Here is a 27,826-nt window from a genome sequence, read left to right as displayed (position 1 = left end):
CTCGTGGCTGCTGCTGCTGCCGCCGCCGGGGCTTCCCCATCCTGATGAGCTCCACTGTCTTCCCCCAGGGCCCGCTGAACAGGGCTTCTGCAGTTCTCTCCTCTAGGTCTGGGAGATCAGCTTCTCTTTCGGGACTGGTCTCGTATAAACGTCGCCTCTCCCAAGCCTCTTGAAAGAGTTTCATAGCCTGGGACATCATAAGGTTCTCCTCATCGGCGTCCTGCCAAGCAGCTGCCTTGTGGTAACTCCAGCCAGAATTTCCTCTGGGTCATACTTCTGTCCCACTCCCAGCGACCACCTGGGGTGGACAGATTGTTCCTCCAAATTCAGATCCAGTACCCACTCTGTCACCAAGGGACACGAGGATGCAGCTGTCCCTATGTCATCCTCCTGGTCGCTGCCTGGGTTGGACATTCCTTTGAAGGTTTTGGTTTTATTTACACTCCCCTCGGAAGGTGTTAGCTCCGGGATGAGTGCAAAAGTGAGATCTTGCTTAATGTCAAGCCAGCCTCCCTCAGCAACCAAGAAAGAAACCACTTAACTCCATTTTGCAGAATTAAAGAGTATTTTTACTGGTTATGAAAAGATAGCAGCTAAGCAAAGCAAGATCTGAGGCAAAAGTGCGTGAAATCATATATATCAATATGTGACCAAACCCACTCCCCCTGGTAACCCCATCCCACAGTCCAATCTGCAAATCCCTTAGGTGTCATGTGAGTTCCATCTTCAAGGAGCATCATCAGGTTGGTATGCAGGACAGTTGGCCTTGACTAAACCAAGCACTATCTCTAGCATGCGCAGTAGATGGTGAGAACAAAACTCACTTTTTACAACCTCTCCTGTACTTAAAAATTCCCCTTCCAAATGCCAGCCCCTCCCCCCCCTCCACGTTTCAATGGCAGCTGAAAGCAAATAGCGAAACAGAGGCTGACATCTTCACTCTCTTGGCTATTTCTGTACAGGAGTAACCTTCTTCATGAAGCACAATGATGCGATGCCGCTGCTTAGTACTGGAGAAAGCAAAGGCCTTCATCCTTGCCCACAGCCAGAGCTCAATTAAATTTCTCAATGCTTTTATAGTCAGTGAGTATGACAATATTGCTTGGCTCATAGATTTAGACTCTGTGCATTTTGATTGGTCAGTCAAAGCTCTCTGCTGATTGGCTACTTTCGATCCTAACATTCTTAAAAATTTGTGGGTTTTTTAGCACATAAACTCACTCAAAACCTTAAAAAGACTTTGGTTATATTAATAAAAATTATGCATCTCAATCCGACTACAGAAATTTTCATCAAAGTACTAATTTTGCGTGGTTTCTATGAGTGTAAAGTTGATTAAACATGTAAATACAGCTTAAAACTGAAAACGTGCAGGACTTTTTCATGCAACTGAATATATGTATGGATAAAAATAGTATAATGAAGGTATACCTGTGTGGAAATGTTGTAAAGTTGATAATTGTGTTAAAAAATTTGAAAAAAATGTTCCATAAAAATGTTTTTAATAAAAATAAAGAAAATTCTTGCATACAACCATATTTTGTTTAATGGTTTCAATCTCCATGGATTGAAATGTTCTTTACATAAATTAGTCAGATATTATTGTAATCTGTTCTATTGTGATTTTTTACTAGGAATTCCTGTACCGTAACAGATACAAGAAATTATTAGGGCATTTTAGAAAAGAAAATAGTTTAATGGTAAGTTAAAGTCTTCCATTTCCTTTTAATATATTATTCTTCAAAATAGTAGCTCAAATCTATTAAGCATGGAGCAATGGAGTTCCATGCTTCATAGCCATCAAATATGGTTTGATGGTTTTCTTAACTTGAAAATTTGTTCTAATTGCAGAGCATTGCTTCAACATATTTCCCATCATCCAAAGTATTTTGTTAGAATATCAGTATGATTTTTTCATTTAAAATATGTTTTATTCAACTATGAATTTGACTGAAATTATGGAAATATAATCATGGGAAAACAGTTATTAAAAATAAGTTCATATTATTAATACATGAAGGATTACAAGTTGGAATAGCATTCAAGAGGAAATACTTTGGTTTGAGGGGAATTTGTTCACTGATACATATAGAGGACCTCCAAAGTCCCTTCCAGGGGGACATAGAATATTATTCTATGTTCTATGTCAATTAAATTTAGTGTATTCTGTGGTTCATACATTGTAGATTTTCTCCCTGTTTACTACCAGGGGGACAGCTTCTATTTCAATTAATATATTAAATGCTGGCTTGGTTTCCACCAAGAAAACATTAGAAAAATAGTCAGCGTCACTTTAGTTTCTTTGGGGATGCTGAGAACTGAAACTAGAACAAGGATCTGGAACTGATCCTTGTTCTTAAGACAGCAGGTTCTGGGTTGCTTTTTTTCCATTGTTGGGAGTGGTGAAAATGGGAGGAACATTCTGATTACAATTTCCTTACTTGGATTAACAAAATGGCAACTCAAATTATTTTGGGGTTATTGTTGGGGAGTTTCAGTAAGAGTTTCTGCTAGATACTCTAATACAGCAGCCTCCAACCTTTTGGGCACCAGGGACCGGTTCTGTAGAGAAAGGATTTTCCACGGACCAGAGAGGGCATGGTTTGTGTGGTGCCTGCATCATGCAGATTGGGCTTTGTTTGTTTGCGTGGCCTACTGCTGGCATGCCGTGGACTGATGCCAGTCCACGGACCAAGAGTTGGGGATCCCTGCTCTAATAGTAATGTTAAATGTGCCTAAATTTGATGATGGAGTGGGTGAAGATTGAAAAACTGAACCAGAATCAGTATAAGATAGAGACTGATCCAGTTTGGTCTAGACTCTAATGGTTAAGGCACCAGGCTAAAAAGCGGAAGACTGTGAGTTCAAGTCCCACCTTCACCATGAAGCCATCTGGGTGACTTTGGGCCAGTCCCTTTCTCTCTCTCAGCCCAACCCACCTCACATAGTTGTTGTGGGGACACCTGAAGTTATTTGTAAAAATAATAAAGGCTAAGGAATTCTGGGAGTTGAAGTCCGTAAGTCTTAAAGTTGTCAAGTTCACAGACACCTGCTATAAAAGCAACGGTGGCCACACATAGTGCTGTAGTCAGAGTGCAATAGTTGAAAGTCTGAGACTAATCCATGGAGAAACGACACACCATGCAGTAGTGTCATTCAGTTGTGGTGGTGTTTTACAGGATGGGGGAATGTCCCTTTGTTTTTTTCTTTAGAATGTTGCTTTTTTTGCTACAGCATGCATTTTCTAATTTGGAAAAATGTGCTGCAAATATTTAGCAATGTGGCTAGAAGAGCTTTGATATCAAAGAAAAGGGGTATGGACCCCTCTGGCCTTGGGAGGTGAAATTTCCCATGCTTATTGTATTGATTGTTTCACTTGTATCAACATAAATCAATATTTCTTTTTTTTTTATTAAAAGTTTTAAAAAGGTTTTACAAATATATACCTTCCCTCCCCCACCCAGACCCACCTCCTCTCCCAACCTCCCCCCCCAACCTCCCAGAAAAAAATACAGGGTATAAGTCTTTAACAACCATATTCTAAAATAAACTAACAGACTTTAGCATCATCCCTCACTTGCACTTTAACTCCCCTTTTGTTAAGCTAACTTTAAAGAAGTTATATCATTCCTTGCTCATTCAGTCATAAGCTATCTGGAGTTTCTTAGTCCCATATTTGTTTTGAATATAATCAATCCATCTTCTCCATTCCAGGTTATATTTCTTGTCTGAATGATCCTTGAGATATGTTGATATTTTAGCCATCTGTGCTGTTTGTTACTTTTAACGTCCATTCTTGAATAGTAGGCAAATCTTCCTTCTTCCAGTACTGCGCCACCAACAGTCTTGCTGCCATTGTTAGGTTCAGAATCAAATTAGTCTCTATAACAGTACAATCAGTAGTTGTACCTAACAAGAATAACTGGGGAGTAAACTTTATCTTCTTTTTAAAGATATTTTGCATAATCCACCATATTTTTATCCAAAATGCTTTAACCTTTTTTACAAGTCCACCATATATGATAATACGTAGCATCAGTACAATCACATCTCCAGCATTTAGGTTGTAGATTTGGATACATACAAGCCATTTTTGGGGGATCTAAATGCCATCTCTAAAACATCTTGTAAAAATTATCTCTCAGATTTTGGGCTTGCATAAATTTTACATTTCTTACCCATATCTTTTCCCATGTATCCATCATTATTGGTTCTTCAAAATTTTGTGCCCACTTTATCATACAGTCTGTAACTAATCCTGTTTCAGAATCTATTTCTATCAATATATTATATAACCTTTTTCTATGCATTTGACTTTGATCCCTGATTTGTTTTACTAGATTGTCCTCATTTTGCGTAATACCAATTTTCTGGTCTTTTTTTCCATCTGGCCTGTAATTGTCCATACTGAAACCATGTTTGGATTACCTTTTCCTCTTTTAATACATTCAGAGTTTTTAGCTGTAATACACCTCTTTCTATAGTAAGAAGCTGTCTGTATGTGGTTACATCCTGTATTTGTTCTATGCTTATATTCTCTATTGCATGTCTGGGAATTGCCCACATAGGTATCTTATCATTTAATTTATATTGATATTTTTTCTAGACACGCAATAGAGCATTCCTTAAAATATGACTTTTGAAAGTCTTATCCACCTTCTTGTCGTATATCAGATAAGCATGCCAACTGTATACCAAATCATGCCCTTCGATGTTCAGTATTCTATCCTCTGTTGAGTTGATCCAGTCACTAATTATTGATAAAACTACTGCTTCGTAATATAATTTTAAATTTGGCATTTTCAAGCCTCCTCTCTCACGTACATCTTGCATTATTTTAAGTTTTATTCTCGGTTTCTTCCCTGCCCAGACAAATTTATTAATACCCTTCTGCCATTCAAGCAAATTTGCGTCTTTTTTAAGTATTGGTATCATTTGGAAAAGAAATAAGAATTCATTTTTACTGCTGCTATCCTTCCCAACAAAGACAGTTGTAGTTTTTCCCATTTTTTCATATCTACCTGTATTCTGTGCCATAATGGTTCATAATTATATAATTTCCTATTTGAAGTTGTAATATAAGCTCCTAGATATTTAAACTTTTTTACTATCTCACATCCTGTTATTCTTTCTAATTCTTCTCTTTGGTTTGTGTTCATATTTTTAACTAAGATCTTTGTTTTCCCAAGATTTATTTTAAACCCAGATACTTGACCATATTGATTAATCATATTTATTAAGGCCTTAGTAGATTTCCCTGGTTGGGTTAAAGTTACAACCAAATCATCCGCAAATGCTCGTAATCTATATTCGTGATGCCTAATCTTAATTCCCTGTAAATCATCTAACCCCCGTATTTTATTCAGCAATAACTCCAGGGTTAGAATAAACAATAATGGCGATAGGGGGCAACCCTGTCATGTACCTTTTTCAATTTTAAAAGGTTCTGTTAAGCTTCTATTAACTATAATTTGTGCTGTTTGTTCCTGGTATATTGCCTTAATAGATCTTATAAAGTACTCTTCAATTTGCATCTTTTGCATTATTTTCATTAGAAATTGCCAGTTCACTCGATCAAATGCTTTCTCCGCGTCCAGAAATATAAGCGCTGCGGGGACTTGGTTATTCTTTCTCAGATATTCCAATGTATTAACAATTTGTCTTACATTACTTCTCATTTGTCTCCCTTGTATAATGCCAGTTTGATAATTGTGAATCAATTGGTGTATAGCTAACATCAACCTGTTTGCTAATATTTTGGCAAAAATTTTGTAATCTCTGTTGAGTAATGATATAAGCCTATAATTTTTTGGCTGGCTGAGATCTTGATCTTCTTTGGGAATCAAGGATATAAAAGCTGTTCTCCAAGATGGAAGTACCTTTCCTTCCATTTGGATTCTGTTAAATAATTCCTTAAGGGATTCTACCATTTCTAATTGTAAATTTTTATAGTAAACTGCTGTCAAACCATCTGTACCAGGTGCTTTCCCAGCTTTTAACTGTTTAATTGCCTGGAGGATTTCCTCCGAAGTTATTGGTTGGTTCAATCTCTCCCTTTGCTCATCTTTAACTATAGGTATTTTTTCTTTGTCCAAGTATCTATCTATATCTAAGCCTTGTATTTTGTCACCAGTGTACAATCCTGTGTAAAATTCTAGAAAGGACTTTTGGATCATATCCTGTTGATGAACTTCTTTACCTTTATAATATATTTTTTGTATGGTACGAGATTTTTGTTTTTTCCTCGTCATATATGCTAACCATCTGCCTGGTTTGTTTGCATTGCAAAAAGTATTATGTTTAGTATATAACAAATTAGTAGCCACCTGATCTGACATCAACATATTAAATTGCAATTGTAATAGAGTAATTGCCTCTTTTGTCTTCTAATATCCAACCTGGGTTGGATATTAACTCCTGCTCTTTCTTCTTTATCTCTTCCTCTAATTCCTTTCTTTTTTCCCCTTACGTCTATATAGCTTATTTAAATTTATTAGGACTCCTCTCATATACGCTTTGCTTGCATCCCAAACCATTTCCATAGATGTACCCTTATTCATATTAAAAACAAAATATTCTCTCAGCAATTTTTTTACATTCATTGACATTTTTCTCATATCTAAATAAATTTTCATTTAACCTCCAGCACCTTCTAGATTCCTTCCAATATTCCAATTCCATCCAGGTTATGATCTGTTAAGGCTCTGGAACATATCTTCATCTTCTTTACCTTAGAAAGCAAATCATTTGTAGTTAGTATAACTACATATACATATACGTATAACTTTTCAATCCTAGAAAAAGATTGATGTCTATCCAAAAAGAATGTAAAGTCCTGTTCTTTAACATTCCTTTCTCGCCAAATATCTCTTAGCTCCAAATCATCCATCATATCGAAGAAAGACTTAGGTAATTTCGCACGTGTTTGGATATTTTGCAAAAGACCCTTCTTATCCTTCTTGGTATCCAAGACTCCATTCCAATCACCCATTAATATGCAGGATCTGTAGTCCCATTGTATTAACTTGGTATGGAGCATCTTGTAGAATTTTTCTTGTTGTTGATTAGGGGCATATACTCCCATTAAGAGTAACTTTTTTCCCTTCTAATAATAGTTCTATTGCAATATATCTTACTTGAGAGTCTGCTTCAATTAGTTCAGCCTTTATGTCCTTTCTTAGGTATATAACTATACCATTTTTCTTCTCTGAGGCGGAAGCCACGAAATGTTGTCCCAGTCTTGAATTTATCAAATATTTCTGGTCATTTGTTCTAATATGTGTTTCTTGCAGGCAAATTAAATCATTTTTGAATTGTTTCAAATAATGGTTTATTTTTTTCCTTTTCTGTAGTGAATTTAAACCATTGACATTCCAAGTTAAAAATTTAATTGTCATCTTTAGCTCCTTGAAGCTTTTTAAGAGCCACCTGGAAATCCTGTAATTTGATTTTTGGCCTGGCTCCTCCCACCGCTTCTGAGCTAATATTTATAGCAGTTAGACTTATGGCTTCTTGGGCCATTGTCTGGGCTTGTTGCTGGGCTTGTTGCATCTTTAGTTCTTGTTCCTTACGTCTGGTAGCCGCTCGAGTTTGTCTCTGCTCCTTAACTCCTTCTAACTCCGCCAGGGAGTTAGGGCCACCTCCAATGATCCTTGGGCATCTTCCTGTCTGGCCTCTCCTGCTTTCTCCCTTTCTCTAGATCCTGGAGATGAGGGATAACCAGCCTTTAATACGTTGCTGTAAAAATCTCTGGCCTTCCAAACTGAGTTAAGACGGTGTCTTTGTCCCATGTAGTTGACCACTAATCTGGCTGGGGCCTCCCATCTGTATTGTATCTGGCGGTTTTTAAGTTCGTCCACTAGGAATGCATAGTCTTTTCTAGATCTCAACATTTTGGGTGGGATTTCCTTCAATATTATCACCTCCTTGATTTTATAGGACTCATGTAGTATCAGGTTCCTCATATTCCTTGTGGCAAAATAGACTACAATGTCTCTTGGAAGTTATTTATGTCTGGCAATCCATGAGTTAACGCGGTATATTTTGTCTATTTGCCAGTCATAGTCCATTCTTGATTGACCTACTAATAGATCAAAGGTTTTCTGAAAGAATCTCCTTCAGGTTTTCTTGATCATTCTCTTTAAGGCCTCTTATTCTCAAAGCAAGTTCCATCTGCCTATATTGTAGCATTGTAATTTCAGTTTCTGCATCGTGAACCTTGTCTTGGACTTCCTCCATTTTATTTGCTAAATTAACATTAGAATCGTTAATTTCTTCCACTTTATTATCCAGTAAAGATACGTAGCCAGATAAGCCTTTAAGGGCTTCCACAATATCTTCTCTAATCTCTTGGTTGCGAATCTGGATTAACTCTTTAATCTCCAAAATCTCCTCCGAGACCTCCTTGAAGGCAGCAGGAATATTTTCCTGTATTTTAAGTTCTAAAGCAGCTGCATGGTCTTTTAGAGCATCATTTAAGACACCTTGCAGCACCTCTTGGGTTAAAACTTCTCCAGCTGGAGGAGGGGGGTTGTAATAATGACTGTAATTTATTTGTCGGGGCTGGAGAGCTTCCAGCCGTTGTTTTAAATTGTTTTGAGGCCATTTCTAACCTTCAATTAAGCTTATCTTCCACCAAATTATTAAGTCCAAACAAACCGCTTATTCCAATTATTACTCTTGTAGCTTGCTAATAAATCAATGCTGTTTTAAGATCTTAAGCTCTGTAGTAGTTTATTAAATTATGATTCAGCCCCGCCTTCAAGACTCTGGTGCCATTTTATCTTCTGTCTCGTTAGTTTTAATAGAAGGAATTTTTAGAAAATGGAGTTAAAGTTTAAATATACCTACAGTTGTAAATTCTCAGGTATTTGCTCTGCCTGCTTTTGGCTCAGATGTAAATCATACGTTGTGCAGGGATGATCGTGAGCTTTGGTTTCTGTGGAAAAGCAGAAAAAGTCCCGGGCGCGGAGTTTGCCGAGTTGCAGGGGGGCTCACACCTTCCACACCCCAGAATTATCTCCTGGGGGGCTTAATGGAGCTCTCCCCAAGCTCAACAGCTTTCCCCTTTCCTCTTCACCCAAGGAAAGGGTTATCAATCTGTCAGACGGCTGATATATGCTGTCCAAACAGTGTAACGTGGTCTCGGGGCTGGAGCTACTCAAATGAGCTGCTCTTCAGGCAGCACGAACACCAGAAGCCAACATAAATCAATATTTCTTTGATTAATTATGTAAATTTGGATGATTTTTCTTTTATTAAGCTTTTTTTCTCTCGAATATCATTGATGAATGTTATAAAGGAGAGTGTGCCTACATTGTACACACCAAACAGCATATATTGTTATAATGAAGTTTACAGCTAATAAACTAACACTGTTGTTTTGACAATGTTTATAAATTTTAGGGATGACAAAAAGAGCTTTAAATTCCTTACTTGCTTTTGGAAGTTATATTGTAGGCAACTGATAACACACTTCTTTTTTAATGACCCTGCAATTTAGAAATTTTTTGGTGCTTTCAAAAGTGATTAGCTCAATGTTTAAATTTCCTATAATCCCCATAACATTTTGAAAAGTGGATTCATGTTTTTGCTATTGATACTATCCCCGTGCCTATTGTGGCTCTAAGACAGATAATGCCTTGTTCCATGTATTTGATGCTTCACATGCCATTGAAATAATATGAGTTCTACCTGTTCCAGTGGAATATTTGGTCCTGATCGTTGATCCGTGCAGGAAGTTAAATGAGATCCCTTGCTTCTGATGAACCTTAGGAAATTTCTTTTCATTGCTGTTGTTTGGGAGTCAAATCTTGGTTTTCAAACTCATCACGAGAAAATGCTTGTCCATGGCTTTGATTGAATAAGAGGACTTTGAAGCACCCTTTAATCTGTATTGTTTGTAAATTAGGTGGATTGGTGGGACCATTTCTTGATATAACTGCCTGAACCAGAATAGAATAGTGTGTAGAATCACAATGATCAGCTGTTATGTCTTAATATTTTTTTAAAAAAAACTGATGTGAAAAACATACTGTTTCTTAATTTTTGATTTAATCATGGTATCATGGTGCATAATTGCCAGCAAGAGTGCCAGTTTGATGTGGTGGTTAAGGCACCAGGCTAGACATGTTTTAGTTCCGTTTTAAGCTTAGAAGTCAGCTGGGTGACTCTTTTTCAATCCTAAGAAGACAGCAAGGCCAAAGCCTTCTGAAAATATTGCTGATAAAACTGGAAGGAATAATCAGGCAGTTGTTGTGAGCCCTCACTTGCTCTTAAGTTGCAATAAATAAATCATAGAAGATCTTCTTAAAAAGCTTGTATAGAAACTTCATTAAGCTATGTGACCAGAACTCAGACCATTCTAAAATACATGTTTTCTCTGAATTGCATTAGCAGCCCTACTAGTCAGTCGTGACTGCTGAAAAGCAATGTTTAGGTAAGGATGCCTGGTTACTAAGCAACGGGCAGCAAAGGCTTAAACACTTAAAGCTATAGTGCAAAGTTTTCACTTCAGATGATGACATTTTTGCAGATTACAAATGAGAAGCTGATAGTACTGCATGGTTTTCTCCTTAAATTGCTTTGTGTGTATCTGTGTCTGTATGTCAGTGTATGTTGTATTTACATCAGCATTGCTGTACTATAATGAAGTTTAAAATGCGGGGTGGGGGTGGGGGGTTCCTTGATTCTCTCTGAGCTTGGTGGTGTTCTTGCAGATGTTACATTACCAAACCAGGTAATATCAATTTAAAATTTTGAAATTTTATTACACCACTTGACAAATTAGCATTATTTACAGATTTTTCTGCTCAGATAGCATAAGAATCCAATCATAGTCTCCCATTGAATCTGGCCATAGTTTCAGACAGGAGAAAAAGGACATCTTTTGTTTTAACAAGATAATACATTTCTGGGTAATGTATTTTTTTTCCATTACTTTCTTTCTGTTCAGAACAGGAAAAATCTTTTCAGAATTTCTAGTCAGGAGAAAGTTACTGTTTTCAAGAAACAATCACAATGTTGAGTAGTTCGGAGAACCAGCAAATGCCACCTCTGACTGGCCCCGCCCCCATCTATTCTCTGCTTCCCGAGTCCCAGTTGATCGGGAGGGAATGGGGATTTCGCAGAAACCTTCCTCTGGAGTGGGGAGGGAATGGAGATTTTACGGTATCCTTTTTGAATCCCACCACTGAATTGATAATCTCTTCCTCGTGTTGTATAACAACCTTTAATTTTTGATATTTGGATGTCAGCACCATTGATTGAGTTGCCAAACTATTATGATGTTACACAGAAGACAGGCATTAGCATGTATAGGAAAACTATGGTTAACACAAATGTAAAAAGGCACACATACAACCTTCAAGGGGCGGGGGAGTCCCTAATATGGGGAACTCCCCAGCCACTCCAATGACTAAGGAATACTGTCCCAAAGAGGACTGGTTGTGATTTCTCTCAAAATGTAAACCACCTTAGAATGATTATTATTTAGGATTATTTCCTCATAGCCATGTGTTTAGAGGCAGTGGTGATTTTCTCATGAAAGTACCCCTGAGTCCTGGTGGTTTTTAAATGAAAAATGATACAGCTGAATTTTCTTAATAGCTTTCAGAGTTGACAACTACTTAAAAAAAAGGAGATAGAAACTCCTGTGAGTCATGGAAGTGGGTGTGTTTCTGCAGAGAGCAGCTTTCATAACTCACACAGTCCCTTAGCAGAGTCCAAAGAGTAGAAAACTGTTATACACACTATTTTTGCCGAGAATGTATCATCTGTATTAGTGGTGTTGATGACAGGTAAGCCGCCTGCTTCCTCTAAAGAGAGTTGTGAGTATCTAGCTGGAGTGCCTTTGGAGAACCATTTTTAAATTTGTTTTGTTGGCTTTTGAAGTTTCTTGGGGGGATTTATGACAATTCTTTTAAGTGCCTTTTCTTTATACTGTAAGGATAGGTGTAATTCCCATCCCCCATGATCTCATGAGATTTTGGGTCCATCAATGGTAGAATTTGTTAGAGATCTGAATGAAGCAGGAAAAAAGGTGTACATTTTAATATTCTGAGGTTGATTTTGAAGAAAGAAATATTTCTTTTAAAAAAGTGTGTACATTTGCCTCTGCTATGCCTTTTAGAAGAGTTTAAGTTATAGCTATGAAAGTAGTTTGCAAAAAAGGAAAGGTGGGAGGAGAAAATATTTCACCCTTCATCATTCAAAGATGTGCTCCTCTGATGGTGCCAGTTGTTTTATTCCAATGAGTACATTGGGTCGGAAAACAGATACTATCAGAAAAGATATTCATGGGGAAAGAACAGGTAAGTAACAAAATTAAGTGCCTCTTGTTTAGGTTGTTTTGCATTAAAGAAACAAGTTTTTCACTTTGTTAAGTTTTAAGAAGTTGCTTATCCTGCATTTTCGGTTGTGCAACTCTATCCTCATAGCAAATAAGGGTACATTACCAGTAAGAATTTATAATTTTGACTACAATTGCTTATTTTAAAAAAATGCCTGGGCAGGTGATTCGATAATACCTATTCAATAGATTCAAGGTTCTCTGTGATATATTTCATACATAGTAATCTACGCAGTTTTTCTTTTATTGCTTTTAATCTGTTTTGTTTTGTTATTTTGTGCTTTCTATATTTCCTGGGCTTAGAATTGTGACTGCAAGTTTTTAGACAGAATATTTTTATAGCCATATAAAAATAACACAATGGATACAATGCAGATTGATCTGTTGGTTTTACATTTTTCAATTAGGTACTTCCTTTTGTAGGATACCTTTTATTTATAATTAGTTCCCTTGATATTCAAATAAAGTTTAGAAATGGCACCAATAATACAGAGTCTCAAATATTAGGACTTGTGAAGTTTATTTCTATTCAAAATATACTTTCAGAGGATACTGAAAGGATAGGCTTGCACAAATAGGGTTTTGTTTTTTAAGGGAAGAAATCCAGTAATATTAAACAAAGGCAATAATTGGCAGTGACCAGTACCAGGATTTTGCTGGAACTCATCAAATTTGCAATCAACACCAAGCTGGCAGGAATAGCCAATACTCCAGCAGATAAATTCAAGATACAGAAGGATCTTGACAGACTTGAACACTGGGCTTTACCTAACAAAATGAAATTCAATGTAGAGAAAAGTAAGCTTTTACATTTAGGCAAGAAAAACCAAATGCACAGGAATAGACTAGGTGATACCTGGCTCAACAGCAGTGAAAGGGATTTTGGAGTCGTAGTGAACAATCACTTAAATAGGAGCTATCATTGTGCTGTAGCTGCCAAAAAAGCCAACACAGTTCTGGGCTGCATTAACAGAGGGATAGAATCAAGATCACATGAAGTTCTAGTACCACTTTATAATGCCTTAGTAAGACTACCATTGGAATATTGCATCCAGTTTTGGTTGCCATGATATAAAAAAGATGTTGAGACTCTAGGAAGAGTGCAGAGAAGAGCAACAAAGATGACCAGGGGGTTGGAGGCTAAAACATATGAAGAACCCTTGCAGGAATTGGGTGTATCTAGTTTAATGAAAAGAAGGACTAGGGCGATATGATAGCAGTGTTCCAATATCTAAGGGGCTGCCACAAAGAGGAGGGGGTCAACCTATTCTCCAAAGCATGTGAAGGCAAGACAAGAAACAATGGATGGAAACTAGTCTAGAATTAAGAAGACAATTCCTGACAGAAAATTAACCAGTGGAACAGCTTGCCCTCAGAAATTGTGGGTGCTCCAATACTGGAGGTTTTAAAGAGATTGGACAACCATTTGTCTGAAATAGTATAGGGCAGTGTTGGTGAACCTTTTTGGCATCAAGTGCCAAAACGGGAGCGTGCATGCGCACACTCCAGAAACCAGAAAAGCAGCTGCTCAGTGCACATATGCGCACAGGGAAGATAATCTTCCGGATTCCGGTGCGCATATTGTCATGTGTGCATGCACGCCAGAAATTGGAAACCAGAAGAGCAGGCATGCACATACGTTCTGGATGACTGCTCTTCCAGTTTGGGCCGCTCTTCCAGTTTTGGCCTCTCCTGTGCATGGGAAGATGGTGGATGGTGGATGGTGTGTCAGAACCTGGAAGAGCAACAGGCGACAGCTCATGTGCCCGGAGAGATGGCTCTGTGTGCCACTTCCAGCATGTGTACCATAGGTTTGCCATCATGGGTACAGGGTTTCCTATCTGAGCAGGGGGCTGGACTAGAAGGTCCCTTCCAACGTCCCTTCTAACTCTGTTATTCTGAGTTGTGAGAAACTATTGTATATTCCATTCTGTGTGTACATGCAGCAATATTATAGTTTGCATATGAAAATGTCATAATCTATTTAACAATGTTAGTTTTAGTTTATAGGAAGATGCCAAGAATTAGAGCACTAACCAGATCTAACCACTCCCGCAGAGAGTGTGTATATATATTGTTGGAAACCTTCATTGCCTGTTCAGTTACATTTTTCACTCTGCTAGAGAGATTTGGAAGGGATTTTGAACTGCAGAAACATAATTTCTCTCTGCTATTCACTAAAAGAGACACAACTTTTTTCAAGCCTTAGAAAAGATGTGACCTTTTCAACCAATTGCAGAGCTGTGTTACATTTTCAAATTCTGAATAATTTTTGAAGTATATATAACCCTTCTGTCCATGCCTAATGTCCAAGGTGCATTTTTCTTAAACAAATTTTATCGTATGCTTCAAAGACTTGTTTCCCTTTTTTCAAATAGCATTTGAATTTGTTTTATGTTAAGTATTTTTTTAATTAGTTAGAAATAGGGGAACCTCTGGGAAAGAAAACACAGAAATATGCCAATGAATTGGGACACTTAATATTAGAACATCCTCAAGTGGATACTTGTCCAATATTTAACAGAAAGACTTCCAAGAAGCAATGGTGATTAGTCTTTGTGGGCCCCATGGGAAAAAACTCTTAATGCTGCTTCTCTGTAATTTAGAACTTCAGACCCAAAGTCATGTTTTAATTTCATTAACCTCATTAGAAATAGCAGCTGCTAAATTATGTCCCATTAACTAGAATTAAATTTTAGCATTCCTGATTTTCTTTGGATTTGTGACAGTATTTATAGAATCATAGGACTGAAAAGGTCTTGGAGGTCTTCTAGTCCAACCCCTTGTCTAAGGTAGGAATCCTTATACTATCCAAGACAAATGGAAGTCCAATCTTTTCTTGAAAACCTCCAGTAATGGAGCACCAAGTTCCACGTTGGATCTCCCTCTGACCATTGGATCTCCCTCTTCATCCATTGCTTCTTGTCAGGTACTCGGGTACTTTAGAGAACAAATTGACCCAGTCCTTCAGGTACTGGAAGACGACTATCCTGTCATCCCTAAGCCATCTCTTTGTTAGGCTAAACATACTTAGTTCCCTTAGCTATTCATCATTGGTTTACCCTTATATTTGATGTTCTTCTCTGCTCTCTTTCTATGGCGTCAGCATGAGTTTTTTTGTATTGTAGTGTCCAGAACTGGACAAAGTATTCCATGTGTGGCTGCATCAGTGCAGTATGCAGCAGTACTGTACTATCATTTATTTGCAATTTTGATGCTATCTCTTTGTTGATGTAGCCTAGGACTTCCTGGGCTTTTTTGGCAGCACACTGCTGTCTCATACTTAAGTGGTGGTCTACTACGACATCTAGAACCCCCTCACATGTACTACTGTTGGGTCAGGTACTGTCTGTGCACTTGGTTTTTCCTGCCTAAATGCAGTACCTTACTTTTCTCACCACTGAACTGCATTATAATGGATAGGGTGTAATACTCAAGTCTGTCAAGATCCTTCTGGATCTTGAGTCTATATTCCAAAGTGTTAGCAATTGCCCCCAGCTTGGTGTCATCTGAAAATTTGATGAGCTCTCCTTCTATCCCCTCATCTATATCATGTATGAAGATGTTGAAGAGTACTGGCCCCAATACAGAATCTTGAGGTATCCCACTGCATTCTTTCTTTCATGTAGAGATAGTTCCAGTAAGAACCACATGGTGATCCATCTGGTAGAAGTACTGTCTATCCCACATTGTTCTCTTACCAAGAAGCAGGCTGTCATCTACTTTATCAAATCCAAGTTTACTATACATATACTATACACAGTGCTTCCTTGGTCCACTAATTTAATTATTTTATCGAAGAAGGTAATAAGATTTATTTGGCGTGGTCTGTTTTTAGAAACCCATGCTGACTTTTCATAATCATCTTGTTCATTCCTAGATTCTCAGAAATTTACTGCTTGCTTAACTTTTCCAGGATTTCCCCAGATTTTGGTATGTAGTTTCATGGATCCACTTTCCCCGCTTTTTTTGAAGATTGGAATCACATCAGCTCTTTTTCAGTTCTCTGGCAGAACCCTCTTGTTCCAGGAGCTCTGAAAGATTCAACATGGCTGGCTGAGGAATTTTGGGAGTTGAAGTTCACAAGTCTTAAACTTCTCTATCTTCTTTCAGTCTGTCTTAGATTTGCTAAACTTGCTCTGTACTAGATACTTCAGTGGCAACACATAGTTCATAAAGACAACTCCTAAAAACAAGAAGACAGGAAAGTGGAGAACCTGCAACCCAAAGTCCATGTGGTTACACCCCCATTCTCATAATCAAGTCTTGTTCTTTAGTCTTTGTCTAGATTTCTGTCCTTTGAGCAAACTGCTAACTTGGCTTCCCACAGTGTAGGAAACTCAGGCAGAGGAACCACAATGAGCCAAAGCCGTTGCCTACTTGGCAGAATATATCTTGATGATCTGCAAAATAGCAGTGGATTGGCTCAGCCTGAAAATCCTCTCAGGCTTGGTGTCAAGCTTTCAAGCCTGATACTGACTAGTGAATGTGATTAAGTTTTGTTCAAAGAGAAGCAATCTTACCAATGACAACCTTCAATCTTCAATGTCAGGCTTACCAACGGCCTTAACAAAGAACTACAATCAAACAGACAACTTTGAGTCTTCTCCTTGGTCTCTTATTGGGAAGCAATAATCATTCTCTCTGCTCATCCTCATATCAAGAAGTTCTTCAGAGGGTCTGCATACTAAGACAAACTAGTATACACTAGTACCTGTCATAGAATGATGCCCTAGCCCAACTCCATGCTCAAAACCTTGCATGAGTCAGCCTCAAAGCATCTGGCATGGAAAGTGGCCATAACCTCTGCTAGGTAGGTATCCCAGATAAGAGTGCTCTCTGCCAAGATTTTTGCATCCTATGGTAGAAATGATCACAAAGCAAATCTTTGCATCTAAGTTGAATTTGGCCTCCCACCACAGTCAGGAAATGACCTCCTCATCTATCATAATTCTAAAACTGAGTTAGAATATTTCAAATATTGAATAGTACTCCCAATCTCCTAGATTCCTTCCAGTAGTCTTCCCATAGAGGTGTAGGGCCTCATGATCTCCAGGTGAGTCAAGGCCTGCCTCAAACTAGCCTATGAGGCCCAAAACAAGTCTGTTTCACAACGAAATGTAGCACATTCCATTAGAAAGATACACCTTCCTCACCCCCAGGAGACAGGCAACTAATAGAAATCTTTTCAGAACACACTGTGCTTTCTGGACTTCTGAAAAGGATGTGTTGAATGAAGGCACATATAGCTGCTTTTGGCTGTGTTATCAGAATTCTGGGTGTTTCTGAATTTTGGAGGATGAGCAAGATTGAATGCAGAAAATATCAAGTCAAAATCCAGACTTTCTGTCTTGAATAAAAAAGGTGAATTGTAGTTGGGGCTGATAATGCAATCATGGACAATCAAAAATTATAAATTTGGTCACTTGTTGACCAAGCAAGCTTTGTTTTTATTTTTTATAAAAAATGTATTAGTTTTATTACAAACAAACACACACACACACACAAAAAAAATCATCTGTCATTACAACTTGTAGAAAGTGTATCCATTGGTCACAGGTACATTTTGTGCATTCTGTCCACAATCACATATATTTCATTCAGTCTAAATTGTACATGTTAAAAATTTATATATTTTACTCTCACCATATCGTAGTTTTCATTTAGTTAAGATTTCAAAAACACAGCCACCTGTTGGCATTTTTCCCCTTCCCCCAGTTCCAGTCAATATGCCATATCTCTATATCCTTATAACATGTTCTAAAAATAAATTTTTTTTAAAAAAAGAAAAAATAAAGTCAATTAGTAGGACATCTTATATTTCCTCTCTCTAGCACAGTGTTTTTCAACCACTGTGCCGCGGCACACTAGTGTGCCGTGACATAGTGTAAAGTGTGCCGTGGGAAAATTACTTTATATATAGTCAATATAGGCACAGAGTTAAATTTTTTTAACATTTTCTAATGGTGGTGTGCCTCGTGATTTTTTTCATGAAAAAAGTGTGCCTTTGCACAAAAAAGGTTGAAAAACACTGCTCTAGCATATCTTTGTTATTATTATAGTTAACTAAGGGTTGTTTACATTTTTCTCTCCTCTCCACAAACGCAAAAAGTAACAATCTCTGAACAACAATCTATTAATATATGTTAACGAAATGACCATTTAAAATCTAAGACAATCTAAAGAAAGAAGAAAAAAATATATTGACATTTCTAATTAATAATCACCAAAGTATATGTTAACATTCCCTTTTGTTTTTATAGTTGAAAAACAGGGAGAGAAAAAAAGAAAACAGTTGTTTGCTATTTACGTCACATCACCTCTTATTCTAATCCAAATTATTTATAGCTTCATAAAAAGGTCTAAAGCACAAATTTATAGGTTTTATCATTCCACCAGGTCTCAGTTGGAATTTGTGGCCTGGTTATTTATCCTAATTAAGGTTATCCTTTCATTGTTAATATCATGATATATTACATGTTAGCGATTAAACATTCAATAATAATCTATAAGAGTCTACAAAATACTAACATCCCTACTTATTAACCATCAAAAATTAACTAATTTTTAACATCAATTTGGCATTATCAACCAGTGTCCTTCCAGTAGCAAAATGAATCTCTCTCGCCAGCAGCTGTGTCATCTCTCTTATTAAAATCTTTTCAGAGTTTATCATTTCTCGCTGCACTCTGTAGCTTGAAGAATCTCTCATGTAATTTAGTCGCTCTTTAATTGTTATTAACGTAGGCTTAACTTTGGTTGTCAAACTTGTTTCTGGATATATTTGTCTTTTTAGTTCCATTTTTTCCACTCTTTTTTTCCCCTTCTGCATCTTGAAGTCGAAAGAAAGGCTCCAAGTTGTCAAAAGCACTTTTACAGCTTCCCTTCTTTTCACTTTCACTCGTATTTAGTCCATTAGTAGATTCAGCTGACATCTTGTCCTTATTTTCTATATTTCCATTCTCTTCTTTAATCTCTGGGGCTCCAGCCCCCTCCTCTTTAACTGTAGCACCCCATAAACTGTTCCATTTCTTATCAAATCTCTTAAGTCCTTCTGCAATATTTTGAAGTCCAGCCAGTATGTTTTGGATTATTAAATTTTCTGCCTCTGAATATTCATCCATTTTTCAAAATGCAAAGAAATACAAAGGAAAAAAAATTGGAAGAGGAATCTGCCACTCTAGCCTGTCAAAGTTTTAGGAAATGTGTCTGTATTTATTTTGAACCTTCAACACCAGTTCTTTCAAGGTTTTTTAAAATAGGAGAGTTTTTATTCTTGTTTATCTTTTTCCTTCTCTTGCCAAAATATTTACCAGAAGCACTAACAAAAACAAGTTTCATGCTTTTCCAAACCCTTCCATTGCAAGGTCAGTGAAACCAAGTGAAGCAGAACAAAAGATACATTGTAACCAAAACAGAAACAAAGTTCAGACTTTGGCTTCCAGGTGGCAGATTCAATAAATTAGCGGTTTTAACCAGTAGAAGAAGAAAAAATTGTTGAAGTAAGAAAATAAGTTTAATTTAGCCAGCAAAAAAAATTAGGGTAGAAAAAAGGAAAAAAAAAATAGAAAGAAAAAAAATCAGTCCATAGACTACAAGCAGGGAGACAGGAAATGTTGCAATTACTTCAATCCACAAAACATCGTTACTAACAAGAGCAGGAAATCTTCTAATAACAGTCCAATAAGTGTCAAAAACGCCGCTTTATTCTTACTTTGGGGACTGGATGTTATTTTATTTTTTTTAAAGTTTCTTAGCACGGATCTTCTGAAAGTAAAAAAAAAAAAGAAAAAGAAAACCTCACCAGATGGAATGCTTTCACTTCATCTCTTCCTTCAGGAGCGGTCTCCGACTATGCCAGCCTGGGGGCTACCTGTTTGTCCTCAATTGGAAGCACTACCCTTGCGATGTCCCTGTGACCAGCAAGGCTTTGGCTTCCCTGTCGCCGTCTCTTCGGGATGGTTTAGGTCCTACCGGACCGTCGAAAGACAAAAGTTTCATCGACTGTCGGGTCTATGCGATGTGTCGTCGCGACGTGGCTCCTCCCTCCACAAGCAAGCTTTGTTTTTAGAAGTTCAAAACCAAATACTATTATTTTTTAAAATATCTTTAGCAAACTCTTCACTGTTTTTCAAAAGTAAAGAATTATTTTCATTGATTTCATAACAAATTAGGCAGGAGTTCCATGTTTATAAAATACAATCTGATGTGCCTTTAGTCTTAGGTCATATTTATGATCTTTTTTGGATTCAGTCCAAGTTCATGCTATTTCCAGACCATTGGCAACTTTATGAGGACATGTTCTGGAACTATCTGGGAAGGTGGAAGATTTTTCCTCACCTTATTTTTAACTCTTTCCCCTTAAGTGTTTGTTCCATTTTTGTTAATCCTCAAGGTACTCCTCTGTTTTCTGCTGCTGAAGATCTGAGCTCCATATTCCTCCAATTGTTGGCAGTGACTTCCATAGCTAGGCCTTGATGTTAATGGGCCGCAAAATATGTCTTAATAATTGGGAAAAACAAAAGAACCCCACATTTCTCAGGTTTTTTTTGGGGGGGGGGGAATAGTTGATTTATGCTTCGAACTGGTTTGCGCTTATATGTCAGTAAATCAGTTTTGATCTTTAATTGCTAGTAAAACATCTGTAGTTACTATTTATTTTTTATACTAAATTTCAGTGCTGAAATGTTAGGTTTCTTGTTGATCTGTGTTAGAATGAGGATTTTCAACACTGGTGTCTTTCCCTCCACCCCTTAAAGTAAAACAAAAGCAAAAAGGGTGGAAGAGAGACCATTCCTTTTTTAACTCATATGGAAATTCTAAGCTGAGAATTCCCCTTGATTTGCATAGTTGGGCTAGAGTACAAGACAAGGCCTAAACTTTAGTTTTCGGTTTCAGAAAGCACGTGGACTATCATAACTTTAAAGTGAGCAGATTTCACATTGCAAAATAATTCCCAGGTTGCAAAACAGATTTCAGTAAACATACCAGTTTCTCTATTTTTCTTGGGGGAGGCGGATACCTAAATCATTGTAACAGCAGTTCCTTTCTAATGAAGTTTCCCAAAAGACTGCCTCCGGGTCATATATGGAGATTTGTGATGAAAGCCTTCTTAGTTTCTATTTAACATTTCAACCTTCCAGAATACTGTTTAGCAGACCTCAAAGTGGGCAGTTTGGGAAAAGTGGATTTTTAAACACTCTGCTATGGGGTGAGAAGTTGATGAACTTACATACATCAAAAGGTTTCAGGCTATTGCACAAGTTCTCGGCAAATACTATTGGTTTTTACAGATTACAGTTCTTAATTGAGGAAAAATATCATTAATTAATTAATGAGGGATATCTCATGTATAACCTGTGTTTGCATAACAAAACATCTTCCTGTCTCTTTCTGCCTCATTCCAGTTTAAATTCTTCATACGTTTAGGCACTCTATACTCTCCAGCTTTTGACACAGTCCTATATTTGTTCTAGGAATACCTACCATTGAATTCAGTGGAATTTACTTCTGAGTCTGTGTGTAATATATGCATAAGATAGGTTTGTGGTTTCATATATGATTTCCTGATCCTAGGTCAATAGACCAGTCATGTGATTGGTAGGCTGCTTGAAAGCAGTCATGTCAGATGCGAGATAACAGGAACCAAGTTTTTTCAAATGAGTTCACATTCATTCCAAACTAGCTCACTGCAAGAATCTGAACTACTAACAGTCAAGGCAAATTGACAGTAGATAAGAGTCAATGGAATTCAAGGTGGGTTGGTCTTGTGGGCAACTAAAGGACTCCAGACTGATGACGTGAGAGTCAGCCCCTCCCTTGAGAGTCAGCCTGGTCATCTCGTACAAGTCATAGGCTAGGGAAGGTATAACACCAAGATTAACATTAGAACAACACTCAAGAAGTAAACAATACCCCAATCAAGGAACTGCCAAACAAGCTAACAGTAAACAGCCCAAACAAAGAACCTCTAAAACCATCCACACTGACAGGACAAACCACTAGAATATAAATTGAGAGCAAACCCCACTCCTTACTATCACTGATGATGTTACCTAGCTTGGGAAAGGAAACATCCAAGCTCAACCCTGAGCTACAAATATTCTCCTTTTTCAGATGGTGTTCTCTGAGAACAGTGCAGTATATACCTCTGGCAATTGATGGATGAACTGATAGTCTAGTCAGCATGTGAAAATTGCTCCCAGCAATGACAACACACCCCAAGGAAAAGAGGGATGTATCTGCTGGCCACTAAAGGTTGTCCTTTCATGTGAGCAATTTGATGCCTTTACGTATTTTGAATTACAGCTTCCAGAATCAGTCACCAGGATTTGTGCTAGCCTAGGTGCTTGAGAATTCTTTTTAACACATTGGGAGGGCATGATATTGCTTACTTCTTTGAGAACAGTGGTAGGAATTAAGCCTTTCAAATGACAGAAGAATTTCAAAAGGAGCTTTATGTCAGTTAATGTGACATGCTAGAGATTTAGTAGAGTTCATTTTCCATTTTTGCTGAATTCTTTATGAAACTGTCATTAAAGGTTTAATCAGTTTATGGCCAGCTCTCTCTTTAAAGACCACAAGTAAAATAACAATTGAGTATCATTTTTTTGTTCATGTTTTTCTGGAGGTGATGATTTAAAACATACTGAACTTTTAATCATAGACTCATAGATCAGGAAGGGACATTGGAGGTATTTTAGTCCAACCCCCTACTCAAGGCAGGAGTCCTTATACCATCCTGGACAAACGGTTGTCCAATCTTTTTGTTAAAATCTGCAGTGATGGAACCACTACAATTTTGGGATGTAAGCTGTTCCAGTCATTAATTGCTTTCACTGTCAAAAGTTCCTCCTTATTTCCAGGTTGAATCTCCCTCTGGTGAGCCCATTGCTCCTTGTCCTGCCATCAGGTGCTACGGAGAATAAATCGATCCCCTCTTCTCCGTTACAGGCCCTTAAGTATTAGAAGACTTATTGGGTCTCCCTGAGCCTTCTCAGCCTTCATTAGGCTAAATATAACCTAGTTCCCTTTGACATTCATTGTATGATATAGTCAGTCCTATTGGTATCTCAGGTTACCTCCTGGAGTTCAGGGCAAATCTCACAGTACTCCTTATAAGGAACGTTAGGCTGGAAAATCATACCCAGCATATTTCCATGTGCAGAAACCTGAATCTGAGTCTCTCAATCCAGTTTCCAATGACAATACCATACTTGTGTAATAGGATAATTCAGGGGTCTCCCATTTTGGCAACTTTAAGACTTGTTTACTTCAACTCCCAGAATTCCCCAGCCAGCATGAGGAATTCTGGGAGTTAAAATCCACAAGTCTTAAAAGTTGCCAAGTTTGGAGACCCCTGGTAATGATTAGTACTCATTGATAATTTCAGATGAATTTGTCTAATAATTTTTCAAAAAGTTTAAATAAGAGATTATGGTCATTCTATTGGTTAGCTTTGGGTTGGTTACCTTGACTCTTCTAGAAGTACCATTTGACGGTTCCTGATATTAATATTACAGAGGATGGAGATAAATCTCTGCTTTTTCCACATTGTGCATTGTTTCTCATATCTCCATGTGGTGGCCTACCTTAATAATCTATTTCCTGAAATCAAAACCTTATATTTCTTTGAAGGAATTTCTTCTTTAATATTGCTAAATATTAAAGGAGAAGCTAAAGCTTTCTTGCTCTACGTTTTATTTGAGTTACCACAAACAAAGCAACACATAGTATTTCATGTAGTCATACTGTATACTTGTATAAAAGTATTAGAGTATTAATAGTTTTGTTTTTTATCCCTTTTCTAATGATCTCTAACATATAATTTCCTTTTTATTTTTATCTTTTTGCAGCTGCTGAATACTGGCTGAGCAGTTTCTTGGAGCTGTTCAAGAAAACAATGATCCATTTCTCCTTCAGTAAGTTTCAGCTTGGACACCTTCAGCTGATACATGAAATATAGGGAGGAAGGTTTGGTCCCAATATGTTATTGACATTGTTAAAAATTAACTGGATTTTAAGAAGGGGTGGGAGAATATGCTAACTTACTGATACTTTTCTACTATTTAGTTCATTTGATTATTTGCTCATATCTGCTGCTGCAGAACCATGCCAATTATGATTTGTTCAGTAAAGGATAACTAATGAAGTCATGGTTTAATGCCTTGATTGACAGCATGTCTCAGAGAGTGCATGTAGTACATCACATCACAACTCCTTATATTGATTTTATTGTCCCTCAGTAACAAGTCCCATTCTGCTCCAGTGTTTCTAAGTTTCATTTTCCCTCTTTTGAATCTGTGGATGTCAGTTTTTGTGTGTGTACAGGTAGTCCTTGACTTACAACAATTAGGATCATAATTTCCACTGTTGAGCAAACTGGTTGTTGAATGAATTGCATCCAATTTTATGACAATTTTTTCCACAATTGTTAAGTGAATCACTGTAGTTGTTAGTAAATCATGTGGTCATTAAGTGAACCCAGCTTCACCCATTGATTTTGCTTGTTGGAAACTGGCTGGGAAGGTCAGAAATGGCAATTGCATGGCCTCCAGATGCTGCAGCCATTGTATCAATGTGTTGGTTGCCAAACATCTGGTTTTTGATCACATGATTGTGAGGATGCTGCAACATTCATTAGTGTGAAGATCAGTTGTAAGTCACTGTTTTCATTTTCATTGTAACTTTGAGTAGCCACTAATTGAATGGATGCAAGTCGAGGATTAACTGTATAAGTGTACAAGAAAAACTTGTAATTTTTATTTGAGGGAACCACTTTTAATGCTTCTAGTCTTTGTAGCATGGCATAAAATATGCTGTTTAAAAACTGGTGTGGCTTTTGCTGCTACTAAACTTATGCACTTCTGCTTTATCATAATATGAGGTGTGAATCTGGCCTACATTTAACTAATTTTAGATCCCATTGTCTGATCTGTTACAGTATTGTCCCAGGAAGTATTGATTTCTCAAGCAGAGATAATCATACATGGGCTTCTAACTCTGCATCCCTCACAAATCCTTTCCATACGAGCAATTCTTTTAGTTTATCTGGATTTGAGACCTAATCTACTTTTCTTATTGTGGCAGACTACTACTTGTCACTAATTTCGTTTTTTCCCCTTTTATTTTTCTTCCCTCCCTGCCAAAAAGTTGTGCAATTGTTTTTGTGACTTTCACAAATCAAGACTGATTTAAGAAGCAAGCCACAAGATGATGCAGCGGTGCGTACATTCCAAGCACTTTTGGCACTGAGAGCAATTTGAGGGTATCTCACCAGAAGGTCAACGTGATGACGGCCTGGTCTATGGTGGAAAGGCTGAGAATGGAGAAGAGGCACTCCCAAGATGAGAGGACTATTGAGCAAGACGGCAGGGATTGCAGCACCGAATCTGAAGAATGGACAAGCTCCGAGAGTGAACATGAGGAGCCTTGTGTCAAGAACAGCTCCCACAACCCCCTGCCTAGGGAGAAGGACATTCCCCCCCACAAGCTTCACCGGCAGCTTTGCCGCTCTCCTTGCTTGGACCAGCCCAGCTTCTCCCAGAACAGCCTTCTTCAGGATTTAAAACTGGAAGATGGTAAAACAAACTCGGACAAAGAATATCAAGCGAAAATTGATTTCGCTTTAAAACTGGGCTACGCGGGGGATCAGATTCAAGCCGTGTTGAACAAGTTGGGGGTGGATGCTCTCATCAATGATATTTTGGCTGAACTTGTGAGGCTTGGCAACAAGGCTGAGAATGAAGGGCCAGCTAGCCTGGGAAGTAGCACTGCTCCCACAGGTGGAACAGCTGCCAAGGAGGTGACCAGCCCCGAGCTGTCCCTGGAGGAGGATGTTGTGGACAGTTCTGACAACTTGAGGCCGATCGTAATTGATGGAAGTAATGTGGCAATGAGGTAGTTCATAATTTTGTGCTGTTTTTGTTGCACTTGCTCCCCTCTTGCATTAAAAACCCTTGAAGGAAGTTAGCATCCAGATAAATGTTTATTTCAAATGTGGATAAGAACATACAACAATGAATTCAAATGGCAAATTTTGCAGAGATCCTTGAATTCTATACCCAGGTACATCAGATACAGGTAGTCCTGAACCACATTTGAGTCCCAAATTTCTGTTGCTAAGTGAGACAGTTGTTAAGTGACTTTTGCTCCATTTATAACCTTTCTTGCCATGGTTGTTCAACAAATCACTGCAGCTGTTATATTAATAACATGATTGTTAAGTGAATCAGGCTTCCTCATTGACTTCGCTTGTCAGAAGGTCGCAATATGACCCCTGGGACACTGCAACCGTCAAAAATACGAGTCAGCTGGCAAGCATTCGAATTTTGATCACGTGCCCATGGGGATGTTGCAATGGTTGTAAGTATGAAAAATGGCAATAAGTCATTTTTTCAGTACCGTTGTGACTTAGAATAGTTAATTAAATGAACTGTTGTTAGTCAGGGACTATCTATACTACCTTACAAGGTTTGAATCTGCCCATCCACTGAGAACATCCTAAAATGGCCACAAACTGTCCCTCCACACTGGGGATTAGGGAGATGTGGACCATATGTGAGTCCATTTCTATTGTATCCCTGTACATTAAACTTTCTATTCCTGGAGGTATATGCAGCCCCCTCCTATGGCCCTGTCCCATTCAACTGTTACCTCTAGTTCAGCAGCTCCCAACCTTTTATGTACCTGGGACATGTATCAGTTCTTTACTGGTTCTGTGGAGAGAAGCTTTTCTGTGGACCAGAGGGGGCGTGGTTTCACACACTTTCTGCATCCCACAGATGGGACTTCACTTGTTTGTGCAGCCCCATTTCTGGTGCTGTGACACACCAGTGCCAGTCCATGGCCCAGGCGTTGGGAACCCCTGCCCTAGTTTATTGTTGGAGGTGTCCATTTTGGGAGAGACATTTAGAGCTAGTGCACCTTAAACTGTTTCTGACACAGTAGTAATCTGCCCAGAGTCTTTTGATTCAGGCATGCTATAAAAACAAATTTATTCTGTTTGGATGCTGCTCAGCTCCAGCTGACTCTGGGTGACTCACAACAATAAAATAGCAAAAACAACAGCTATAGAGAATGAATCAAACCAGATTTTTTTTAAAAAAACCTGGAAAATAAAATATACCTGGAAGCCATCTTTTACTTTTTGGATTTTAGGCCTGCCACACTTTCTACTGTGGGAAAATGGGAGTTGGGGGGTGGTGGTTATACAGAGTATGGGTGATGTGTAGCCATAATAATATTCTTTCTCAGAAAGTCAAGGTTGCTTTGCTCCTGCACTTGGACGGATGTGGATGGGAGAAATCTTTCTTCGTGGCAATGAAGGATTGGACTATGTGATAGACTTGTGGGTGTTGGGGCAGGGTCTTTCAATTGGGTTGGAAAACCTGGAAGCTTTCAGATTTGGGTTTTCCCAGATGTACCAGCATGACATCTCTAATAAAATGGAACTTTGAGGAAACTCAAGCCTTGGAG

The 27,826-nt window shown here is 38.0% G+C and overlaps 1 protein-coding gene across 2 annotated transcripts in view; it reads left to right on the top strand.

Moving 5' to 3' along the window:
• The window catches only part of ZC3H12B (zinc finger CCCH-type containing 12B), a 107,415-nt gene that overhangs the window by 61,399 nt on the left and 18,190 nt on the right, over positions 1–27,826 (top strand). The window contains exons 1-3 of one of the 2 annotated variants that reach the window (XM_032227881.1): positions 11,731–11,798; positions 24,205–24,270; positions 25,502–26,248. In XM_032227881.1, coding sequence (XP_032083772.1) covers positions 25,641–26,248 — 608 coding nt within the window. In that variant the 5' untranslated portion in view covers positions 11,731–11,798; positions 24,205–24,270; positions 25,502–25,640. Of the gene's footprint in view, positions 1–11,730; positions 11,799–24,204; positions 24,271–25,501; positions 26,249–27,826 lie in introns of those variants that run through there. The other variant, XM_032227880.1, reaches the window with a different exon arrangement.

The sequence above is a fragment of the Thamnophis elegans genome, chromosome 12, assembly GCF_009769535.1.
Source record: "Thamnophis elegans isolate rThaEle1 chromosome 12, rThaEle1.pri, whole genome shotgun sequence".
NCBI classification, from domain to species: domain Eukaryota; kingdom Metazoa; phylum Chordata; class Lepidosauria; order Squamata; family Colubridae; genus Thamnophis; species Thamnophis elegans.
This window is presented reverse-complemented; position numbering and strand designations above follow the sequence as displayed.